Genomic DNA, 23,580 nt, shown 5'->3' on the forward strand with positions numbered 1-23,580 from the left:
TGCAGTGTTTACTTGTTTTATTGATTTATTTACGTCAGGATGATAAAAAGAACATAAAAAAAAACAGCTGTGATGTCACAGGGTTAATGGGAGGGGCTTCAGGTCAGCAGCAGTCTGTTTCAGCCAGTCAGAGGACGGGGAGGGGAGGACTGGGTGGAGCTAAACGTAAATCCTGTCTGTCTGTCAGAACGTTGCCTAGCAACGCCTCTCCTCCTGACACTTAGAGGAGGCGGGCACAAGCAGGAGGCGGGGCAAACATGGGAGGCAGGGCTAAAGAACATCATCGCTGTCTGGCGTGTGGAGCTGCGTGTCGTCGGCGTCCGTCATGAAGCTGCTGTCCTGACTGTCATCCACCTCAGCCACTGCAGAAACAGGGAGGGGAGGGTGAGTCAGAGGGACAGACGAGTGAAAGAGACAGGTGAAGCAAACCGTACCTTCATCCTCAGGCAGGTATCGCTTATCAATGGCTTCTTTTATCTGATTATTGGCTCCTTTAGGGTCCAGATCCATGGCCCAGCTGAAGTTCATCAGAGCCAGGTGGGTCTGACCCAGCTTTTTATACACCTGTTGAGGAGAAGAATGGTCATACAGGAAAAAACAAAAACGCGACCAAGATCAGAAGAGGCAGCTGATTGGCAGAACCAACTCCTACCTTTCCTATGAGGAAGTAAACCAGAGACTCTTTGGGAACAATCTGCTTCAACTCCTCCAGCTCCTGAAGGGCCGCCTGCAGGGAGACAGTTCTGATCACACTGATCCAGGTAGGTTCTGCTTTACTAAACAAGTTTGGACCAATGTCTGCATGTCGACTGATCAATGTCGAAATCAATGTCGACTCATGAAGTCTGGTCTGTCGTCTCTGCGTCAACTGATCGAATCTGCTAACGTAATCTCTTTGTCGACTGGTATGGTCTGATGAGCTAATCTGTGTCGAATGATTGGGTCTGACAAGCTAATCTCTGCGTCAACTAGTGAAGTCTGACTTCTTGTCTCTGTGTCGACTGATCAGGTCTGGCTTACCTTGTACTTATCGTTGGCAAACAAGATGGAGGCTCTGTGGAACTTGCAGAGTGGGTTTTTGGGGTCAATGCCAATGGCTCTGTTTAGAGTCTCTAACGCAGCGTCAGACTTCTTCAGAGCATGCTGCACCTAAACACACACACACACACACACACACATAGAGTTAGAGCCGGGCTGCACGCAGGTGGGCAGGTGAAGCAAACATGCGTACCACTCCGATGTGGCAGAGCAGCACGGAGCTCTGAGGGTTGATGCTCAGAGCTTTCTTGAAGTGGATTTCTGCCAAGTTGAACTTCTCCTGTTTATAGTAAATCATGCCGAGTCCATACCTGAACACACACACACACACACACACACACTTTAGCGCTCTTTATATCTCACAGCATGATTACACCCCTTGTCATGTGTTTCCATGGTTACCATACCAGGCGTTGTAGTGTCGGTTGTTCACTCTGATGGCGTTCCTGAAGCAGGCCAGAGCTCGGTCCAACTCCTCAGTCAGAACAAACTCGTGACCCAGCAGGGTGTAGGCGTATGCGAACCCCGGGTCCACCTGAGGCAGGTGAGAGAGGCAGGCAGGTGAGAAAACACCTGGCAGCTCGGGAACATCTGCACAGGGTTTCTACAGGCTTCACCAACTCAAATATCAGAATTTATGAATCTCTACACAGAAATGTACGAAGTTCATCCAACCAACTGGCAAGAAAAATTCTCATAAAATTACAGCTTCATTCTCCTAATGTTATGACTTTATTCTGGTTATATGATGACTTTTTTTCTTGTAATTTAAAAATAAAATCCCAGCCTGGCCTTCTGTTGTTTTTTTTTAACATTAATTCAAAGTCCAAATAAATATAAATTGTAAAAGAGGCTTGTCAAACAATTTGGTTGCATCCAGATTTTCCGAAGATGAATTCTTCAAAAACTAAAACTTCAATTAACCGTTTTAAAGCTGCTCACCTGTATGGCCCTCTGGAAGAACTTGATGGCGATGTCATGCTCCCTCTGCAGGCTGAAACAGTTTCCTGCGACGCACCAGGCCTGCAGAGACAGACAGAGTTTACCTGAGCAGCCAGCTCACCTGAGCTCACCTGAGCGTCCAGGTGCGCTCCTCACCTCAGGACAGTTCTTGTCCATGTCCGTCAGGTCCTTAGCCAGCGCCGACAGCGCCACGTCCTTCTGCAAGTGCCACAGCGTGGTGGAGTAGATCTCCATGCCTTCCACGCGGTATGACTCAATCCTGCGCACCTCGCTGAACAGCCGCTCCGCCTGCAACACAGGTCGCCATGGCGATCAGGTGACAAACCAGCACAGGTGGAGCAAAATCCAGGGTTCGTACACTTTTCCCCACAATAAAATTCAAGCACTTTTAAAGGAAAATTTCCGAACTTTTCCTAGGCCACACTTTGGAGATAATTCACTATTATGTGACATAATTTATTACTGTTATTAAAAATGTATTGTGATATTATTCTACATTTTATAGCAGGGACAAAATAAACTGAAATATAAAAAAAATTATGTTTTGAAATGTGTCTTTTACACACCATAAATACCTGACCAAAATGAAAAACTTAAATAATGTTGTTTAATGTATAAAAGATAAGACAACTCTTATTTTAGTTATTGAGTGACTGAGAATAATGCATACTCAATACATTAAAACAACCCAGATTGTGTTAAATGATCCTCCTGCTCAAACTACATGCTTAAAACACAATATACAAAGAAAGCTACAATAAACAAATTCTAAAAATTGTTCTAGCTATTGGAAATTATTTTGGTAATTCTAACGAAAGGTTTACTCTTGATTTAATTTCAAACAATGAGATTTTCTCTTATTTTTTTAATGAAATTTATGAAAATTTCAAGTTGGAAATGTAAATAACATTTTTTCAAATTTATGCTTTTAATCAAACATTACATTCTACTTTATTACAAAACTGTAGAGTTTGAATATCAGGCACTTTCCTAACTTTAAAAACGCTTTTATTGTGATATTATTCTACATTTTATAGCAGGGACAAAATAAACTGTTGAAATAATAACAGTTTCCTTCATGGGAAATTGAAATAATAACAGTTTCCTTCATGGGCCTCCCAGTCTGCTCTGTTCTTCACACATGTGTCGTCTTTGAACCAAGACTTCACTGAGTCAGGTGGAGGAAATCTCCTCTGTCCTGCAGTTACGTTCTGACTTCCTGAGTCTGCAGCCTGCGGTTAGTAACTTCAAATGACCACAAGCTTGTTTTTATGAAAACAATTGCCAGTTTTGCCTGAAATCCTGGAAATCATTTTCCAGGATTTCAGGAACGCGTGTGAACCCTGAGAGTCTGCTGGGTTTGGGTCGCACCTGCATGTACTCGGCCAGCTCGAAGTAGGCGCGGCCGACGTGCGTCAGGACCCAGCCCGTGTTGTAGTGCTGAGGGGGCAGAGACGTCAGGATGTTGATGGCCTCTCTGCAGCTGTAGGAGCACAGTGCCTGGTAGCCCCGCCCCAGTTCCCGTAGCAACGCCATCACGCCGTCTGAACACAAACACAAACCGCGTGTGGCACCATCAGACCTGGGCTTCAGGTTTAGGTTAATCAGAGTTCAAAAAAACTGAAGCTTTGGCCCAAAACCAGTTCAGTTAATTAAAATTCAAAAGTACTTTATTGAACCCAAAGGGAAATTAAATATTAACATATAAATATTAAGTTATTTGGCTGCAGATAGATCAGCTGACCTCGGGGTTTGTTCATTTTTCCCACCGTAAACTTCAAAAGCTTTTAAAGGAAAGTTTCCAAAGTAACTTTGCAGATAAAATAAACATGAACTAAAGACGACATTTTCAATTCACTGTTATGTGGCAACGTTTATTACTGATATTTATAATGCCTTTTTTACAATTTTGTTTAGAAATATCTCTCAAACAAACATTAGAAAGTATCTTTGTCTGTTTTTTAGTGTAAATATCTGAGTACACTTGTAATATATATGTAATATATATATATATATATATATATATATTTTTTTTTTTTTACATAAAAAATAACTTTTCAACAAGATACAGGATTTTATTTTAAGACTAATTCATAAATATTGATAAAAAAATACTAGTTTTACTGGCAGATTATTTCATTTATAAAATGGGAGAAATGTCTTGTTATGTGTGAAATAATCTGTCAAAAGAATTTTAAAAAATTCATCAATAGTAAGGAATTATTGGCTTTAAAAAAAACTTAAGTTAGTTTAAGTTTAAGTACTTTTTCAACTAGCAGATTATTTTACATATAGAAAAACATTTTTCCCATTTTATAAATAAAATAATCTGCCAGTGGAAATAGAACCGTTTTATCAGTATTAAGGAATTATCAATTCAATTTTAAAGTTAATTATGAGTTAGTTTTGTCTTATTTTAGGTGTGCCAAGATAATTAAGATAATTGTAACTAGAAACTAGATAAAATAAAAAATACTTTGTAAGATTTAGTTTTTTCCTGTGTTTACATCTGATTGATCCCCCACTAATTTAATAAACAAAATCCCCAATTTCAGTAACTTAGAAATCAGTTTGTGTTGAGGTAAATAATCTTTTTGTTCAAATTAAATGCTTAAACGCTTAACAAATAATCACTTGACTCTCTACAAGGTCACGTTTCTCCTAAAAGTTTGTTAAAACTTTAACACGAAACCGTGCAGATAAAATCTGAATCACTTTCCAGACCAAACATTTTCTATGATTTCCAGCACCGTGTGAACCCTGCAGCCCACAGGAAGCCGTTTGTTCTGGCGGTACCTGCAGCGGCCCTCTGGTACTGGGGCATCCTGGCGTCTGGCAGGTTCAAACTGGGATCCAGCCTCAGGATGTCCAGACTCTCGTTCAGGTTGCTGCTGTTCGCCGTCTTCGCAGATTTACATTTGGTTTTCCGGTTGGGAATCTTCGTAGGAAACTTCATCTTTAGCTTCTTGCTGTTCTCCTGCGGAAACAGAACCGGCGTTACTTCACCGGGTCTCTGCAGCCCCTGGACTGGGAGCACTGGGAATCGGACGGTGGGTGGGAGGCGTGTACCTTGGCAGTGGAGCTGGCGCTGGTAAACAGTCTGGAGCTTCTTCTGGGCTGAACGTTTGGAGGACCAGACATACTGGGACTGAGAACCTGAGGAGAACCACTGTGGGACAGACAGGCGTCTATAAGCTATAAACCAGTTAATTGCATGATAAATTAAAATTAGTTGATAATTTCCAGTTTTGTTTGTATTTATAGTGTCTCCGTCTTACTGACTGTCAATGGGGTGTTTAAAGGGGCAGTTGTATGTGTTTTCCAGGTACAAAGAACAATTTAATAGCAAAATCAAGAAACTATATTACTTCCAATTGTTCTAAAAATATTGCATAGATCAAATATGACTTAAAAATATTAGACTTCATAAATTGGGTCTCTGTCTCTTTAAAACTCCTGATCTTTCTGAAACCCCATCTCCAGGAAGTCATCACAACATGGCTCCTTTATTAACATTTTTACCAGCGATGCTCTGAGCAGCAGCTCCTATAATGAGCTCAGTAGAACCACCAGGTGTTTGCTAATTGCTGGTAGCTAGTCTGAAGGAACTGAGTGTGAAGCTCTGAAGGTTGGACGCTGCAGCTCTGAGGAGGAGCTACGCCACAAAGGCGAGGCTAGGTCCACCTAGGTGTTTTGCACAGCTGAATGGTTGCCATGGAGATTAAAGGATTTCTCAGATGTGCAGTGTTATTATCATTTATCGTAATAATTCCTGGGACAAAATTGAAGACACTGGGTGCCAGGACGATGCAACTGGCTGCTGCAGTTACCTGGTGTGAGGTGCTGAGGTCTGCGATTGGTTGAAGGGGATGGGAAGAACGTCTCTGCTGTTCCCACTCTGACTGAAGACGGACTTGGACTGACTGATCCTGGAGACGGCCTGGCGGGGAGGCAGACAGGTGATGTCAAACACTTCCTGCTGAATCACAGCCTGGTCTCAGGTGAGTTCTCACCTTCTTGCTGGGAGCTGTCGTTTGTGTTTCCATTGTAGCCGAATAGTTCTGCAAATACGTGGGGTCTCCAGGGCTCGGCTCCAGGGGCAGGATGCCGAAACTGTGCAGAAAGCAGAAATCAAAGCAAAGGGGAAGAACTAAAACCTGAGCAGGTGTGCAACCTGTTCCAGCCCACTCACCTGGGCGTCAGGGGGCTGAGGCCGGCAGGACCCCCCAGTAAGCTCCGCCCACTCTTGGGTTTGTTCTGTTTAGCCAGCAGAGTGCCAGCTGATGCCATGGAAACCGTGTTGCCCAATAGCGAGCCGGTTTCCGGGGAGATGAGGGAGGAGTCAATGTATGAAATGGACAAATCAGACGTCAGCTTCCCGTTTGACGACTCCAGATTCAGACGATTCAACTCCTGGAGGACAGGGACAGATTTAGGGACAAATGTAATCTGATTACTGGAACATGATCAGATTACATAGTCTGGAAAATAAATCGATTTTATTGATTAATCAAATTTTGTTTTTAAGATAACATTTTTTTGTTATCACCGATGCACTAATCAGGTTTCATAGCTCAGAGTGATGTCACCACATGCAGGGCGGCCATATTGTTTGACAAGCGTGTTTTACAGCTTCTATTTATTTGGATGTAATATCAGCAGAGTAAGATATTAATTTTATGAGAACTCTAACATGAAATATAAAAAGTGTAAATCAGGAATGTTGAGCATCTTGTGAAGTTATACTTTCATAAAGGTTTTACAGATTTTTAGGACATTTCTGCTGATAAAATTACATCTCTGTTCTGATAATATTAGAATAAATTTTTGTAGCCTGGTCCAAAACTCACAAAAACATTTTCTGTCATTTATAGTTTCTTTTTCAGAAAAGAAAGCAGGAAAAAAAAAGATTAAAATCAGATTTGGTATGAAAAAGAATTCCTGACCGTAATGTAATCTGAGTATTAAATCAGGTAATTAATGTGCATTTTTTGTACCAGTGTGTCCTGCGGCGTTTCCATCAGTGCAGTGTCGAGACGATGAGACGGGTTCTGGGCGGGGCTTATGTGAGGAGGAGGCGGGGCTAAAGAGGAGTTCTGCAAAGCCGACAACCTGAAAACCTGATCTGGATCCGGCTTTTCTCCTGGAATAAAATCCACAATGTTTTCTGAAGTCACACAGTCACATGACATGTAGCAAGAGTGTGTGCATGTGTGTGTGTTACCTAGATGACAGAGGTTCTGGAACGGCGACCAGAGGAATGGGTTTAGGGTTAAACTCCTCTGGAAGCACTCGGCACCCTTAGCAGCTCGGTCCGTCTTGCTGCTCAGAAACAGGACAGGAGTCAGCAGCTGGAACGCCTCACACACCAGTAAGACACGGGGAGCACCAGCTGCTTACCAGTAAATGTGGCCCAGTAACGACAGCGTGAAGGAGGCGGAGTCTCCAAACTCAGTGATGATGTCATCCTGACTCTTCTGTTTGTTCAGGACTCCACCAATCAGAACCTGCTCTCCCTCAGCAAGCCTGGGAGGCAGACGGGTTGAGAGGCAGACATCACTGTGTGTCAAGGTGTGTGTGTGTGTGAAGATGTGTGTGTGTGTGTGTGTGCGCCCTTACTTGCTGAGTTCCACGCAGCACTTGGCCAGCAGGAATCGAACCTGCGGCGTGGAGCAGCTGTGAGCCTTCAGTAGTCGGTAAGCTTTGTACGGCTTCCCAGAACGGTAATAACAGGTAGCCAACAGGTAGAGGGCCTCCTCTGAACGCACTGGGGAGGACAGACAGGTAACCATGGAGACAGGTAAGCAGATGGGAAAACTAACCTGACAGACAGTTAGATGTGTTTTACCTTCTGCATAGAGTCTCTCTGCAAGGAAAACAGCATCCAGGTAGGCATAGTGGTTGAGAGCCTGCCACACAGCAGCCTGAACACAGACAGAACCAGAACCATCAGATAGAACAGGATAAGTCTTTATTGTCCACCTGAGTGGAAAGCTGACTTTGGCTCAGCAACATGCAGGACAAAGAGGCAAGAATTTTCTAAAAAGGACCAGCAGTACATTGAACAAACCCAATTTTTCTACGTCTTATTTCCAGTCTCAAAAAAATAATAAAATCAATTTAAGATCTGAACTGATCACCAAACTGGACACAGCAACAGCTGCTGGACGACATTTTTAGTTGTTAATGCAGAAGGATAAGAACATAAATGCCATGATATAAGCGATCAACTATCTGATAATAAAACACAGAGAGAAAACGGAGGAGAACTCAAACTAAACTTGGTGGCGCCTCCTGGATTATCAATAAAAAAGCTTTTTTAATGTACAAATGTTTTGTTCATGTTGTACCAATGCTGTCAAGGGAAAGGCTGCTGACTGGACAGACATGCAGAAGTCAGACACTGAATGCTATGACCCAGCTTATTCATAGAAAGTTGAGTGGAAGGACGAAGTCCACCAGGAACAGGAACAACCTCAGGAAATCAAGATCCACTGAACTCAGACAAATCCCACACCTGGGCTACGAAAGTTACATTCCTCGTATCAAACCGTTCCAGAACCAGAACCCCCGAAACCGGACTGTTGCTCAGCGTCTGCTTTTCATTTATAGATCAAGGTTCTAGTATCTGTAGAGTCCAGAACCGCTCCACTCTTCCTAGAGTCTGGAGAAAAAGTGGAGAGAACCAGAATCCATGTTTCTGGAAGTCCAGAAGTTTCCTCAGTCAGCAATCATCTAGGTCGCCATGGCAGCAGCCTGTTCTGGTCCACTGGGTTGTCTGAAGTCCACAATCAAATCAACATCCACCAGGACATTTTAGACTAAGCCTGTCACAGTGACATATTTTACTGAACAATAATTGTCCCAGTAATTATTGTTTTGAGAATAAACCCAGACCAATTACCGAGAGCCTGAAAATAAAAAAGTACTTAAAATATATTTTTAATCAATTTGATGTGATATTCTAATTTACTGAGACGAAGCTACAATGAAAGTTATAAGAAAGAAAAGCTTGAAATATTTCACTCAGTTTGAGGTCGTAAACGCAGCGATAGGAGCTGCGTTTACCTCAGTCAGAACCAGAACCAGAACCAGAACCAGTTCATCCTCAGAACAGCAGAACCTTCAATTCCAAGGGCCATTTTTGGCCATTGGAGTTATTTTGTGTGGTCCCAAATTTAAATTTTAAATTATATTTTTTATCAGAGTAAAATTATTACCAACATAATTTTTTTACATCACAAAATGTCAAGTACATTTCTTTTTATAACCAAGCTTTAGTAAAAACCAGAACCATATTTGTGTCAACTGAGCCGAATTTGCTGTCCCTAAATCACCTATTATCTAATTTGCTTAACTTGTTTTAATATAACAAGTGTTTTGAAAGAAAGTGACACAAAAGTTTTTGTTCAATCAAGCCCAAAATAATTTCAAAACTAAACGACATTTCTTCTAATGCAGAAAATGTGCAAAACCGTTTTAAAGTTTTAGATCTACAATGAATAACATTATTCTTCTACAAACAGATAACAAAAACAGACGAATTTAATTACTTGATTATATTTTAATCTTTCTATTATAATTTATTCATTTATTCTTTTACATTTATTGGCCCTTAAGTACTCTTGAATTGTCGATTTTTGGCCCATGTGACAAGACTTAGGACACCCCGTTTCCAGTCGGATTAACCAACAGAAAAATCGACTGTAGTTTGATCACAGTGGGAGCCAACTGGGTCTGGATCTTCATGTTCCTGGGTTCTAGATCTAGAACCGGATTTAACAATTTTAACGGTTCTGATTGACCAAGAAAGTCTCCCCTCTTGGAGGGTTCGGTCCAAACAGTTACCCCACTGCTTTACTCCAGACCCACAGGAAGCTGGGACACCAACACACTGCAGAGAACAACAACCAGAACATGGTTCTGTTTGTGTTTACCACAACCCGCCCTCCACAGGGGGTTCTCCAGACCTGGACCCTGCTGTAGGTAAACACAAGAAATCGACTGTTTCACCGAGTTCTTGTCGTTTCTTCCGACTAAACTTGTTAGTTTGTTATTTATCATAACAATCTGTCAAATAGTAACCCTCACGCACATGAATGACTGCTCTGTCACCAGCACACCTGTCCAGGTAAGCCTTAACAGTTTCAGCTAGCTGATGATAGCCGCTGCAGCTAACCAGCTGCGGGCTAATTCGGTTCCGTGCGGAGGACCTGGGCTCAGAATAGACCCAAGAAACAGGAGGGGCTGCCTCAGAAGAACAGAACCGGGCCTTTGACAGCGTTACCGGCTAAATCCTGCAACCTGAAGCCGGCTAGAGAAGGCTAACACCCGGTAGTAGCAAGCTAACAGTTAGCTCTGCAGGGCTAGCTAGGCTGATGTTCAGAATTGTGTTTAAAATATAGTATACTATGTAAATTATGCCCATAAATCGACAAATAATAATATTACATATCAGTATATAAAAGACGCTGGGTCTGCTGAAGGGTTCGGCTAACACACAGTTAACCAAACAATCTGAGATTGGTCTAAATCTGGACTTTAAAACAGGTTTTTGAGTATGAGGCTTCCAGTATAGAATCTCAACCAGCCTGATTCTTCACAGAACCAATATGTTCAGAACATTTCCTGATATTAAAAAAAGCACTAAAAAACTGAAAACTGACCCCAATAAAGATATCAAACCATCCATGTCAGGAAAGGTCAGAAGATCCTCTCCAGTACATGGATTCTTTTCCTGGCCGCAAAGAACATCTTAAATTAGACATTTTCTAAAGAAGTCTGGCTCTGCCCCCTGGGTCAGTTAACACAGAGCAGGTAGTAACAGGATCAGTTCGGGGTTAACCCCAGACTGACCGTTGAGGAAGCCGAAGTATGTGGACATGAACAGGTGAAACAACCAGGAAAGCTACGGGCCGAGCTGCGGCCTGGTGCGGGGAGAAGCTCACCGAGCGCGGACTAATGCAGCCGCTCAGGCCGGCTCCAGAACTCTGCCCTCCCGGATCATGACAGCACTAGAACACGGTGTTCCTACCTGGACAGGTTCCTGCAGCACCGTCATTCCGCTTCCGCACGCCGTCTATCGGCTCCGTTCGTCCGTTTCTTTCTTCACTTCACTCTCTGGAGGAGCTCCGGCCGAACATTTGAATGTACCGACCGTTACCTGCCGAACACACCCGAAGAATACCGAAGAGACCCGAAGCAGTTGATTGCGCCGCCTGCCGGACAAATTAGGTAATGTGGGTAATAAATCTGTGTTGTCGCCCCCTGGTGTTATTTGTTTGCTGTTTGTTTACTCAAATCACAATTTTTCAAGTTTCTTACTGTTTTTTCTGGATGCAATGTTTTTATTAATAATTATTTATACAAATAATTTTAGATTCAGGTATTAGATTTAGAAAAATATACAGAATACTTAAGGCTGCAGAAATGAAAATAAAATGCAAACAAAGTCAAATGTAAGCTCAAAGCGTGTGGAGAGAGTTTCATTTTACTTTTGGAAACAATATATACATAATTAACTGCACTGAGAATAAAAACTAAATTTAAAACATGTCTAGCTTTAATGTCAAACTAGCAACTTAAATAAATTAAATGGTCAACAAATTCTTTATGCATGCATGTTCTTGCTTCAAAATTAGATCTCAAAAGGTCAAAAACAACAAAAAATGGTTTCAAAACTGACGTTATACATCATTTAGGTAATTAAGGTAATAAAGAAGCAACTTTGTTTATATACATTGATATAGAAAATGCAGTTTTGAACATTTTTAGGTTTTTGATGGAGTAACTGCAACAAATTTACTTAAATTTCTAAATCTCACAGCATAAAGTACATATAATTAAAATTTAAAGGAAATACAAAAAATAATTTTATTTTACAAATATAAACATCACATATAAGAAAATGTATCCATCAATTTTATTGCAAGAATGTTGTCTTTGTTTTTTAAAATATAAAAAAGCACAAAAAACAAACAAACAAACAAACATGAGAACACATTTTTTAGTAGATATTTATCAAAAATTTGCTAGCAGTTTTTTTGTCAGAAAGTTATCTACATTTTTACATCTCTATCTGGACTAAACTTATTTGCGCTGCTTCATACGCCAGACCTACTTGGACACCCTGTCCCAGGTAGACGTATGGTGGTGGAATATTTCCTTAAATCAGGGCCAAACATCAGCAGCAGACCAACACGAAGCTCTAATATTCCAGAAGATAGAAAGTTCTGGACCAACAGCGGCGATGTTATTTTATCCCTCCTTTCATCCGTACAGGAAAAGGGGAAGTTAAGATGTGTGTTGAAATCTTGAATTACAGCGTTGAATCCTGATGCTGCTGCTGCTCTAAGGACGTTAAACCGGAGTTAGCTGCTTTGAAGTTTATGACTCTTCAGAACAGAATGGTCCTGGATCGAATGACGGCTTGTACAGAGGGAGTTCGTGTCATGATTTGTATTTCCTGTTGTACTTACATTCAGAGTTGGATGGTTAGTAGTTATATTTACTCAGCTGCATTTACTTGAGTAACTTCTTTAGAAGTATGTTTACTACGCTGTACGTATGACTTTCTTGAGTAACGTTATGATGAATTGTTTCTACTCTTACTTCAATAAAACTTCTGGATTTTCTACCCTCTGAATGAAAAACAAACATGTTTTAGACAAAAGTTCACCAGACACAGACACACAGCTGCAGTTTTTGTTAAAGTTCCAGAAGTTTTTTATTGACAGAAACTGATTTGAAAACATTTTCTGTTGCCTAATGTTACTTTTTGTTGCTTGAATAATTTTTATTTTCGTCCTTAAAATACCAAAATTTCCACTTAACTTTATATTTTGGTCCACCTGATGATGTAATTTTTAAATATTAAATAATTAATTTGATACTTTTTTACTATTACTTGAGTAATTTCTTGGACGGATGCTTTCTACTTTTAGTGCTACTCTATGCCATTGAGTGCTATTGCACTGTCCAACCTAACAACTCTTATAGACACACTTGTTATTAAAAAACAGAAAAATTCAGATGACTTTTTTAAATATATTCTTATGCATTGTTACCAGAGGTATTTGGATGAACTAAGGGCAAAAATGGCTCTTTCAACTGTGACTTTTGCAGATAATAAATCAGGTTTTAATAATTAATCAGGACTTGAATAATAAGTTCTGTTAAAACCAGAGAAGGAGTGCTCTATTTCAGGTGATCTGTGTAAAGTTTTTTGCAGGATGATCCTTAACAGTCAGAGAAAACAACAGGAGATAAATGCAACACAGACACTTTATTTTACATATTATGACTGCTGTGACATCACTTCCTGTTGGCAGCTTCCATCACAACAAGGTCAGAATTTCAGCTGGAACAACACACCACCAGGCAGAATCTACGCTACTACAGGGGGCGGGGCTTAATCCGGGAGGGCGTGGCTACAGAGTGCAGTTTGCCTCTGGAGAGAGTCGACACTTTGCCACGGTCAGGTAAGTCTCCACCTGAAAGAACAATCATTTCCTTGTTGCTGTCATCATTGTGTCATTGTTAAATCACGGTGACTTCCTTTAACTCTTTGTTTACCTTGTGCATGTCCTTTTTGAAGCACGCCAGCAGTTCGTAGGTTCTCCGCAGCGACTCGTCAGCTTCCAGACTCTGATAATAGTTTCCATAAGGTGCCAACTGGAGGGTTGAGGTGTCAGTAAAGATCTCTGGTACGTCCTGATTGGCCTGCAAGCTCAGGTGGTCAGTTTCTCAGATAACAGGTTCACAGAGAGACAGTAATGACTGATGCAAGAGTTGTATGCCAATTTTCATCTGACAATCTTAAAGATGCAGTATTAACTTTTATTTTGAAAATGTCTGTCGTGACAGAATGCTACGGGGCAGATAATCTGAAAAAAATCGCGCTCCTCTACCTCTTCACTGAGCTACTTTAGCGATCTGCACAAATGCAATGCTCCTGGTCACAAACAACCAATCAGAGCCAGGAGGCGGGTCTTAGCGCTGGCAGTTAGGCTCATGTATGCACTGCTAATGGCAGTGTGTACAGGAAAACTATGTATCTGTCATCATGCTAACTGGCCTTAGCATTCATGACAGGCTGTGCTAGCTGTAACATAGTGGAGAGACAGGGGGAGGGTTGAGGAGTGTTTACATAAGCTTGATTGACAGCGTTAAGACCCTCCTCCTGGTTCTGATTGGTTATTTCAGAACGAGTGGCGTATTTCTGTGGTTAGCACTGAGAGAAGGCAGAGGAAAACTAATTTTTTTTACAGATTACCTGTCAGAACATGATGTCAGTTTTAACAAATATCTAAAAAAATATTTTTTTTATAAAAGTTACTGTAGCTTTAAGTACTCCCGATTATTGGAATAGCATTTTAAGATAAGCTCGGTGTTAAGAGCGATCTGCTCCACTTGGAATGATGTCAGAACATCAGATTTTTTTCTGTTAAATATAGTCTGAAAACTTTCAGCATTACTTCTTCCCAGGCGGACATTTTTGTTTACTCTTCAGAAGATTAAACAAGATTTCCCATCTAAAATCTTTACTGAAAAAAAGCTTCTTTGAACCAACTTTAAAAAATGACTAACTTCTTACAACTAATCTTATTAGTTTTGCTCAAACTATAAATTCGATTTGAATAATTCTGAAATCAAAATTACAGTTTGAGCAAAACTAATTCAAATTCAATTCAAAAATACTTTATTTATCCCAAAGGAAAACTAAATGTTGCTGTAACTCATATTAATTCAAATTCCTCAAATAGTTAATAAATAGTGATGACTGTTGGCAAAATATATATCTTGTAGCAGTCTGTATTACAGTGCATTTGAAGAAGCCTCTGACTGAAGTCACTCTGTTCCATGAGGAACTTATGACTCAAGACAGTCATGAAGAATAAAATTATCTGGAACAAATTAGTCTTTTTTTAAGAAGCTGGTTCACAGAAACATTTTTCAGTGTTGGTGAGTGAATCTATGATACTTTTGATACTTTTTATCCTCATGTTGGGAGGGCTCAGGTGTTACAAATCGTCTGACAATTATAATATCTGCAAAAATAAAAAATCTTACCAAGTATTTTTCTATTGCAAATATGTATTACACTTGAAATGAGAGAAAAATAAACTTACAAGTAACTTTTCAGCAAGATATAGCAACTTGTTTTAAGTCAATAATTCCTTAATATTGATGTAAAAGTAATTATTTTACTTATAACAAGACTTTCCATGTTTAAAGTGAAATAATCTGCCAAAAGAACAAATACTTTTTCATCAATATTGAGGAATTATTCATTTACTTATAAGGTTATTTTGTCTTATTTTGCGTGTAATAAGGTATCTGTACAAGAAACCAGACCAAAATACTTTTAAATATTTTGCGTTTTTGCAGTGATGGTTCTCACCTTGATCAGCTGCATGATTCCCGTCTTCAGGTCCGTCAGTTTGGCGGAGATTTGGGTCCTCGGACCAGAACCTCCGGACAGAGATCGGCTTGGAAACTCCCAGGACTCCACCAGGCGGTAGGAGATTGATAACAATTTCAGAACCTGCAACCAGTCAGTGCAAAGCAGATCCACAACGGATTCAAAGTTAGAACCAACTACCACCAGAAATTTGAACTGTTCGTAATGGACCCAAGCTGCAGTTCTTAAATCAGGGTGTCGAAGCTTTTTGCACCGAGGCTAAAAATCCCCAAACTGAAATCATCCAGGGGTCAAAATGTTATTTCCCCCCATTTTATTTGACAACAATCAGTGGCGGTGTCTGACAACGTAGCGCACGCTCGTGGGTTAATTTGCCCTTCTCAGTATCTGACAGGCGGGCCCCCGGTGGAGGTGGGTCAGATTTGCCCTGTGTGTTGTCTTGAAGGCATGTGTAGCGCAATTATATATTGTGTAGCACTATAATTATCTGTAGTACTGTGTAGTATAGTGAGGTTTTGTGTATTCCATCAGAGTATTTTTTAGTTCCTCTTACTACTGTTTGGCATTGTGTAATACTATTCTGTAGTTTTGTTTACTGTAGTAGTAGCCATACTCCATTTTACTGTGTAATACTTAGCAAGTGTAGTACTTTGTTCTGTTGTTTGGAACTATGTAGTACTCTTTGCTACTGTGTAGCCCTTTATAGTACTGTGTGGTACTGAGTAGAACTCTGTAGTTATGCGTAGTATTTTGCCATATGTTTCCATAGTACAGCATAATACTCTGTAGTTCTGCATGGTATTTATTATTTAGTTCTGTATAGTACAGTGTTATATTATGTAGCACTCTATAATTATTTGTAGTATTGTGTAGTACTCTATCACATGGTGAGGTTTAGTGTAGTACACCATAGTATTTTGTAGTTCTATCAGGTACTCTTTGATACTGTGCAGTTCTGTATAATACTCTGTAGTTTTGTTTAGTACTGTATTGTAGTAAGCCATACTTGGTAGTATTCTATTGTTTTTAGTAGTACAGTGCAATACTCTGCGGCACTGTATATAAGTAAGCCATACTCTGTTGTATTATGTAGTACTATTTAAGTGTAGAACTCTATATTTCTGTGTAGTACTCTGTTCTAATATTTGGAACTATGTAACACTGTTTGAAACTGTGTAGCACTCCATCGTACTGTGTAGTATTGTGTAGTATTCTGTAGTTTTGTGTCGTCCTATTCAAATGTAGTACTGTATATTTCTGTGTAGTACTCTGTTGTTCTTTTTGGAACTGTGTAGAACTGTGATTCCCTGTAGGGAAGTGTAGTACTCTGTAGTACTGTGTAGTACTGCGATGTGTACTGACGGAGCTGCGCTGTGTCTCATGCTTGTCGATGGGGCTGATGATGTAATCCGAGTTGCAGAAATCCTGCAGGAAGATCTTGTTGAGTTGCCGCTGCTCCTCCGTCTGCAGGGAACTCTCCTGATACACAGAGGTACACAGAGGTACACAGAGAAGTACACAGAGAAGTACACATCAGTCACAGCCATAGACACCACTGTACACTGCAAAAACTCAACATCTTACCAAGTATTTTTGGTTCCGCTGCAGTAACACTTTATTTGCAGCAGTGTGCAGAAGACTGAGACTGTTGTCATTTGTTAAATAATGACACTGATAATGCAAAACTGCACTAAAAGTTTCATTAAACTTTATTAAAAGTATAAACTTTGTATTATTCAGTAAATAGTCAATAATGACACCTTTAATAGACTTTTAGTGCCACTTTTAATGGAACTTTGCATTAAAAGTGTCATTATTTACTGAATAATGCCAAGTTGAAGTTTTTTAATGGACTTTTAGTGCAACTTTGCACTAAAAACACCATTATTTACCAATTGAGATCTTATGACAATCGTCATAAACATTCATGAAGACTCTTTCAAGTTCATAACAGGTGTTATGTCATGTTTATGACAGTGTCATGTTTGTCTTATGCAGTCCCCTTCAAATAAAGTGTTACCCTGGTTTCTACTGCAAATATGTCAGTACACTGGAAGTAGGACAAAACCAACTTACAAGTGACTTTTCAGCAAGATATGTGAGCTTGTTTTAGGTAAATAATTCTTTAATATTGATGAAAAAGTTTTAGATTAATTCACTTATAACATGGGAAACTGAAATAATCTACCAATGGATCTAGAACTTTTTCATCAATATCAAAGAATTATTGACTGAAATCAAGCTCCTAAATCTTGTTTTAAGTCAGTTTTGTCTTATTTCAAGTATATAAAGATAGTTACAATAAAAGCCCAAATTTGTTGACAAGATTTTGTGTTTTTGCAGTGTAACTGCATTGATGGTTGCAGTTTTTGTCCTTCAGAGCTTCCGTAGACTTACAAATTCAGAGAAGAACCTCTGAGCGAGCAGGTGGAGGTGCTGGACTCTGCTGACGGCGATGGAGAACAGCCGCTGGCTGTCTGTGATTGGCTGAGAGGAGACGCCCAGACACATGACTGACAGCAGGAGGATGGCTGGGAGATACAGGTGAGACAGGTGAGCGGCGGCACCATCACCAGAGTTTTCACAGCAACCTGACACATTTAAAATGTCCGGGTCTTACCTCGGTCCATGGCTGATGTGGGATCAGTTGTGGTTCTGCTTGATCTGATCTCAGTTGGGCTGCTGGGCGTTCTGACGTTCCAGCTCAGAGTTTTCAGGTTTTATAGCTGAAAGTTTGATGCTTAAATTCATGAGCAGAAACATGAAACGAGCAAACAGGCCTGTGTTGGTCTCATTAACATGGACACCTTCCAGTGATCCTCATGCAGCATTAAAGGCAGGTCGGAGCTGGAAACCCCGCTCCAGACACGATGTTCTCCAAGCTGCTCCTGCTCCATCCAAACCCTCCAACATTTTGACTGCTACATTGTATAAAACTAAAGAACAAACCACACTGATGAAATAATAAAAACATTTTGTTCTTTTTCATGTATTCATTTATATTTCTTGACCATATCACATGTCCAACCTGCAGTGGAAATACTCTCCTGAACACATCGGGCCATAAAGTATTGTACCGACCCGTGCTGTAGAAACGGGGTTGTGGAGTTTCAGGTGCCTGCTTTCGCGTTGAGTTTAACGCTGAACAGAGAGAAATGTGAAATCTCTTTACTTGGCAGAACAAGTTTTGATGTTGAGTTTGCATCAGTGGAAATGATCCAGACACTAAAATGCTAACAGGTGATGTTGAAGTGGCTTTTATAGTCTTACAAACTTGTTTTTATGCAGTGAAGTTAAAATGTAACACATTTTTAGGACGCATTTAGAATTTTTCCTACATTTCTAGGATAGAAATGTTTGTCTCCTGTAACTTTCTGTGTCAACTTGCATCCCAAATTTATAGCTACACAGTAAAAAAAAAAAAAAAGAAAGAAACAGAGAATGTTCCTGTAATTTTCTGCCAGTACATTTTCTGTTTTTTTCACAGAATTTCCATCAGAATTTTTCTGTAATTCAACAGTTTTTTTGTTATTGTGAACTGAAATTTTCCTTATTTTTACAGTACATCTCCTAGTATATTCACAAACACTTCCACATTTCTACTTGTACATTTCCAAATATTTTTGACATCCAAACCATTTAAGTAATGAAGTCGGATTTTACGTAGGTTTTCATAGTAATTAATTATTGAAGCAATTAGCATGTTTCAATGGTATGTCATTTCCAAATTGCATATATATACTTTATCTCTTTTAGCTTCCTGAAAGATGACAAAAAAAAATCAATCAAATAATCAGTCATGTTTATTAGTACAGCACATTTCAGCAACAAGGCAGTTCAAAGTGCTTTACACCATGAAAACAATACAGTAATCAATTATGAAACAAGCAATAAGCATTACATTTTAGCAAAGGCCACCATCAAAATTGTCAAGCAAATATATTATATCAGTGTTCCAGAACTCAGGGTTCCAGCATCTTTACAGTTTTCTGGAAGTTTGTTCCAGATCTGTGGAGCATAGAAGTGGATTCATACCTCCAAACTTTAGATTTCAGACTTTAAGGTCAAATGGTGACTTCCAGTGAACTGCAAAGTGACGTTTCTGGAGTGAGGAGTCATACCTCAGTCTGATTCTGATTCTATTGTGACAGGTTGTGAAGTCTGGGGGAGAAGCTGGGTTGGGTCAGAGGTCACTCCAAAAGCAGGAAGCGAACTACAGAGCAGAGCATTCTGGGTAAACAGAGCCAGAATAAATGTAGGAATCTAGCGCTAACGAGATAAATAAATGACTCGTGGTCTTTACCAAACACAAAAGAGAAATCCTACAACCGCTAAAATCTGAGGCCAAATGTAAACAAAAGTTAAACTTTTGTTCACATTTTGTGAAGGGCGTTCTTCTTCTTCAGTGTCTTCTTGGAAACATTTTCTTTTGCCTGATATTATGTTTTTACTTATGAATTACTGTTGTTGTGGTCCTTAAAATACCAAAATTTCTACGTAGCTTTATATTTTGGTCCATCTGATGATGTAATTTTTACATATGAAATGATTGATAATTTGATCAGTTCAGTATTTGAGACTTTTTACCAAATACTTTTTTACTCTTGAGTCATTTCTTGGACGGATACTTTCTGCTTTCACTTGAGTAAAAACATGTTGAAGTAGTGATACTTTTACTTGGGTGCAATTTTTGGGTACTTTACTCACCTCTGATTAAAACCAAATATTGTCAAAGTAAAAGTCAGGAAACAGTAAATGTCTCTCCTGCTCTGGCTTGTGAAATGAAATCAGGAAAACATGAGATCGGAGTTAATCTGGGATGTTTGATGTTTTCGTCCTCAGATGTGTGAATTTATTCACAGATGTTCAGTTGATCAGACTTGCATCACACATGGTTCTGAATTTATTCAGCGCTACAGGAAATGGAGAGAATCACACACTGAAACCGGCTTACTGGGCCGACCCAAACACTACCCATTTAGGCCCTGGTGGGAACACAGAGATGTTGTGTCACATCAGGGACTAAATTCACAATTTCATTTTGCAGTTGATTCTACAGGTTTAGGCTTGAAATGCTCATTAGGTCTTATTCTATCAGCTACCAAACACTGAAAACTGGTTTATTATCGTCTTCAGGTTTATTCAGGTTGATTCAGATGTTAGTGGGAGTACTGGTGTGTCACTAGATGCATTAGTGTGTTACTACATTGTTCTGGTTTCTGGTTCTGGTCTGATCTGTATCCCAAAACCAGAACCAAACATGGAGAAGCAGCATTTAGCTTCTATGCACCACAACTCTGGAACAAACTTACAGAAAACTGCAAAACAGCAGAAACACTGACTTCTTTTAAGTCTAGGCTAAATCCCATCTTTAGAGTTGCTTTTGAACCATAATAAAAGGAAAATTTTCCAATACATTTGATTTTTGATTATGATCAAAATGTAATGTTTATCACTGGTTTCTCAATTGTCGACTGTATTTTTTTTGTTTTTTTACTTTTTACTTCTTTGTTTATTTTATTTTTTTACATCTTTACGATGTAAAGCACTTTGAACCGATTGTTCCAGAAATATGCTGCACAAATAAACTTGATTGTTTGATGTGTATGTTGCAGTGTGTTACTGTGTATGTTAGTGTGTTGCAGTGTGTTTTTGCATGAATTAGTGTTTTGCAGTGATGTGTTATTGCATGCAGTAAAAACAGACAAAAAATATGTATTTCTCTTTGCATTGCAGTGTGTATACTGGTGTGTGTTACAGTGTGTTTCTATGTATTTAACTGTGTTATTTTGTGTGCTCCAGTGTGTAGTTGAGTTGTATATCCTTAGTTGTCGGGTCCAGATGAGTCCGACGTCACGGTTTTATATCCGCCTGTTTGTCAGAGTAAAGTCATTGCATTGCTCTTGTTTATGAACATATTGTGTTAAATGCCACTTGGTTTATTAATGATATGTGTATCACAGAGACATTGTGGCCTTGATCTCAGTTTAAATATTTACGTTGTCATTGTCTCCATGGCGATGCTGTCACACTGACCAGCTCACCTGTACATGTGAATCAGTGTCCTGCAGCAGACTCCCTGCTTCACATCATTTATAATGTTTGAATTTAAACATGTGAAGGAGACAAACGTTCAACTTTTAGTCTTATTTTAGATGTGAAAGTTGTGGCTGAAACTTGATCTGTGCTGATATTCATGAATTGGATGCATCTTCAGACAAAACTTGCCTAGTAAAATACGAGTGAAAGTATAACTATCTATTTTACAAAGCCTTTGATTTTATTTATTTATTGCATAATTATAAATTGGAATGGGTCAGAACTCCAGAAACGTATTGTGAGAAGTTTGTGGAAGGAAAGCCAAAATGTTTACCCAAAGCCAATAATCCTTGATATTACCAAATGCATTTAAACTTCTGAAAGATGATAAAAAAATCTGTAACAAATGTTCTCACTAAGCTTTTTAGCATATACTAAAAAATTTAACTGAATTAAAATAAGAAAAAATCAGTCTGATTTAATTTTAGAGAAAAAAAATGTTTTATTCGGTGTAAACTTATGGCATATTTAGTTCTTAAAGATACAACAAAATATCACTTTTAATGAGTGTTTGATAGGATTTGGCTGTAACTGGATATGTTTTATGAACTTGTTTCATTCAGCTAAAAAAGAATAAAAATAAACGCCAGGAGATGACGTCACAGCTAGTTATTATCGCCTGTGAAAAGAGATGCATTGTTTCCAGTCAACCGGGTGATGACTCAGGTGATAAATTAAATCTTCAGTTAACACCACGTATGTATTTCTTAGATCCATGGAAACAGAACAGTGTTTATGGCCGGTTAGCTAAGCTGGTCAGAGCTTGGTGCTAATAATGCCAAGGTCATGGGTTCAATCCCCATATTGGCCAATTCACAACTAAAGTTTTAATAACATAAAACAAAGCTGGCAAATAAGATTGTATATATATTGATACTGAAAAATATTCGCACATGAGCACTCTTCTCAAATTCAGTTAAGATCAAGTATTTATTTCTTAGATCCATGGAAGCTGAACATTGTGTGTGGCTGGTTAGCTCAGTTGGTCAGAGAGTGGTGCTAATAACGCCAAGGTCATGGGTTCAATCCCCATTTTGGCCAATTCAAAACTAAAATCTATAAAATTAACACAGAAAAAAACCCCTTCAAATTTTAATACTATACACACTGATTTTGTAGAACACGATTAGTTTTCTCAAATTTTTGTTAAGATCAAGTACATATTTCTTGAATCTATGGAAACTGAACATTGTGTATGGCCAGTTAGCTCAGCTGGTCAGAGTGTGGTGCTAATAACGCCAAGGTCAGGGGTTCATTGTTCTTACTGGGCAAATAAAGTCTAAAGTCTTTCAGACAATCAAAACTTCAAAATAAGAAATGTTTCTGAAATGAACTAAACACATCAAAACTAAACACTGCTGGGAAATAAACTATTATGTATGTTGATATTTAAAAACAAGGGAATATCAGCACTTTTCTTAAATTTTCAGTTAAGATCAAGTATGTATTTCTTGAATCTATGGAAACTGAACATTGTGTATGGCCGGTTAGCTCAGCTGGTCAGAGCAAGGTGCTAATATCACCAAGGTCATGGGTTCAATTCCCATATTGGGCAATTCAGATCTAAAGTCTTAATAATATAAAACACAGCTGTAATATAAAATGGCATAGATATTGATACTGAAAAATATTCACACATGATCACTTTTCTCAAATTTTCATTGTTAAGGTCAAGTATGTATTTCTTAAATCCATGGAAACTCAACATTATGTAAGGTAGGCCAATTAGCTCAGCTTGTAAGAGCGTGGTCTTGATACACCTGAGTTCAATGTTTCTACTGGGCAAATAAAATCTAAAGTCTTTCAGACAATCAAAACTTCAAAATAAAAAATGTTTCTGAAATGAACTGAACACATCAAAACTAAAAACTGCTGGGAAATAAAATCAACAAGTCAAAACTAAAATCTGCTGGAAAATGAAACCAACACATCAAAATTTGTTAAAAAATTAACTATTATGTATGTTGATTTTGAAAAACATGAGAATATCAGCACTTTTCTTAAAGCTTCAGTTAACATCACGTATGTATTTCTTAGATCCATGGAAACAGAACAGT

At 39.0% G+C, this 23,580-nt stretch overlaps 2 protein-coding genes and 3 non-coding genes across 6 annotated transcripts; 3 read left to right on the forward strand and 2 right to left on the reverse strand.

Moving 5' to 3' along the window:
• On the reverse strand, nt 1-11,209 carry cdc27 (cell division cycle 27). 2 transcript variants are annotated; one of them, XM_015038507.1, is made up of 20 exons: nt 11,036-11,208; nt 7,850-7,925; nt 7,621-7,768; nt 7,402-7,527; nt 7,226-7,323; nt 6,999-7,144; nt 6,194-6,414; nt 6,015-6,114; nt 5,832-5,941; nt 5,071-5,170; nt 4,798-4,978; nt 3,373-3,545; nt 2,137-2,289; nt 1,981-2,061; nt 1,446-1,573; nt 1,232-1,349; nt 1,021-1,149; nt 653-727; nt 435-564; nt 1-362 (listed from the first exon to the last, which is right to left on the reverse strand). In XM_015038507.1, the coding sequence occupies exons 1-20, from the start codon at nt 11,060-11,062 to the stop codon at nt 271-273; spliced, it is 2,412 nt and encodes an 803-aa protein (XP_014893993.1). In that variant the 5' UTR covers nt 11,063-11,208; the 3' UTR covers nt 1-270. The 2 variants fall into 2 exon arrangements, with proteins under 2 accessions (XP_014893993.1, XP_014893992.1); XM_015038506.1 differs by having other exon boundaries at nt 1-564; nt 11,036-11,209.
• A 2,057-nt stretch (nt 11,210-13,266) lies between these two features.
• Nucleotides 13,267-18,150, reverse strand: gh1 (growth hormone 1). The gene is made up of 6 exons (XM_015038508.1): nt 18,045-18,150; nt 17,822-17,955; nt 16,787-16,903; nt 15,404-15,547; nt 13,576-13,722; nt 13,267-13,493 (listed from the first exon to the last, which is right to left on the reverse strand). Exons 1-6 carry the CDS (start codon nt 18,052-18,054, stop codon nt 13,431-13,433), a joined length of 615 nt encoding a protein of 204 aa, XP_014893994.1. The 5' UTR covers nt 18,055-18,150; the 3' UTR covers nt 13,267-13,430.
• A 4,110-nt stretch (nt 18,151-22,260) lies between these two features.
• trnai-aau (transfer RNA isoleucine (anticodon AAU)) lies at nt 22,261-22,334 on the forward strand. Its single transcript has one exon. It is a non-coding gene; the product is annotated as a tRNA-Ile (tRNA).
• A 156-nt stretch (nt 22,335-22,490) lies between these two features.
• trnai-aau (transfer RNA isoleucine (anticodon AAU)) lies at nt 22,491-22,564 on the forward strand. Its single transcript has one exon. It is a non-coding gene; the product is annotated as a tRNA-Ile (tRNA).
• Nucleotides 22,565-23,004: 440 nt separating this feature from the next.
• On the forward strand, nt 23,005-23,078 carry trnai-aau (transfer RNA isoleucine (anticodon AAU)). Its single transcript has one exon. It is a non-coding gene; the product is annotated as a tRNA-Ile (tRNA).
• The last annotated feature ends 502 nt before the right edge of the window (nt 23,079-23,580 follow it).

Source organism: Poecilia latipinna, unplaced genomic scaffold, assembly GCF_001443285.1.
Source record: "Poecilia latipinna isolate Pla-1442-1.1 unplaced genomic scaffold, P_latipinna-1.0 Scaffold443, whole genome shotgun sequence".
Taxonomy (NCBI): Eukaryota; Metazoa; Chordata; class Actinopteri; order Cyprinodontiformes; family Poeciliidae; genus Poecilia; species Poecilia latipinna.

Coding starts and splice junctions, on each gene's coding strand:
- cdc27 (XM_015038506.1), bottom strand. CDS start 11,062: ATGACGGTGCTGCAGGAACCTGTCCAG. Junction 7,528..7,620: donor TGCTGCGTGGAACTCAGCAA/GTAAGGGCGCAC, acceptor TCTGCCTCCCAG/GCTTGCTGAGGGAGAGCAGG. Junction 1,350..1,445: donor AACCGACACTACAACGCCTG/GTATGGTAACCA, acceptor GTGTGTGTTCAG/GTATGGACTCGGCATGATTT.
- gh1 (XM_015038508.1), bottom strand. Junction 15,548..16,786: donor ATGAGACACAGCGCAGCTCC/GTCAGTACACAT, acceptor GACTGGTTGCAG/GTTCTGAAATTGTTATCAAT. Junction 13,494..13,575: donor TCAAAAAGGACATGCACAAG/GTAAACAAAGAG, acceptor TTGTTCTTTCAG/GTGGAGACTTACCTGACCGT.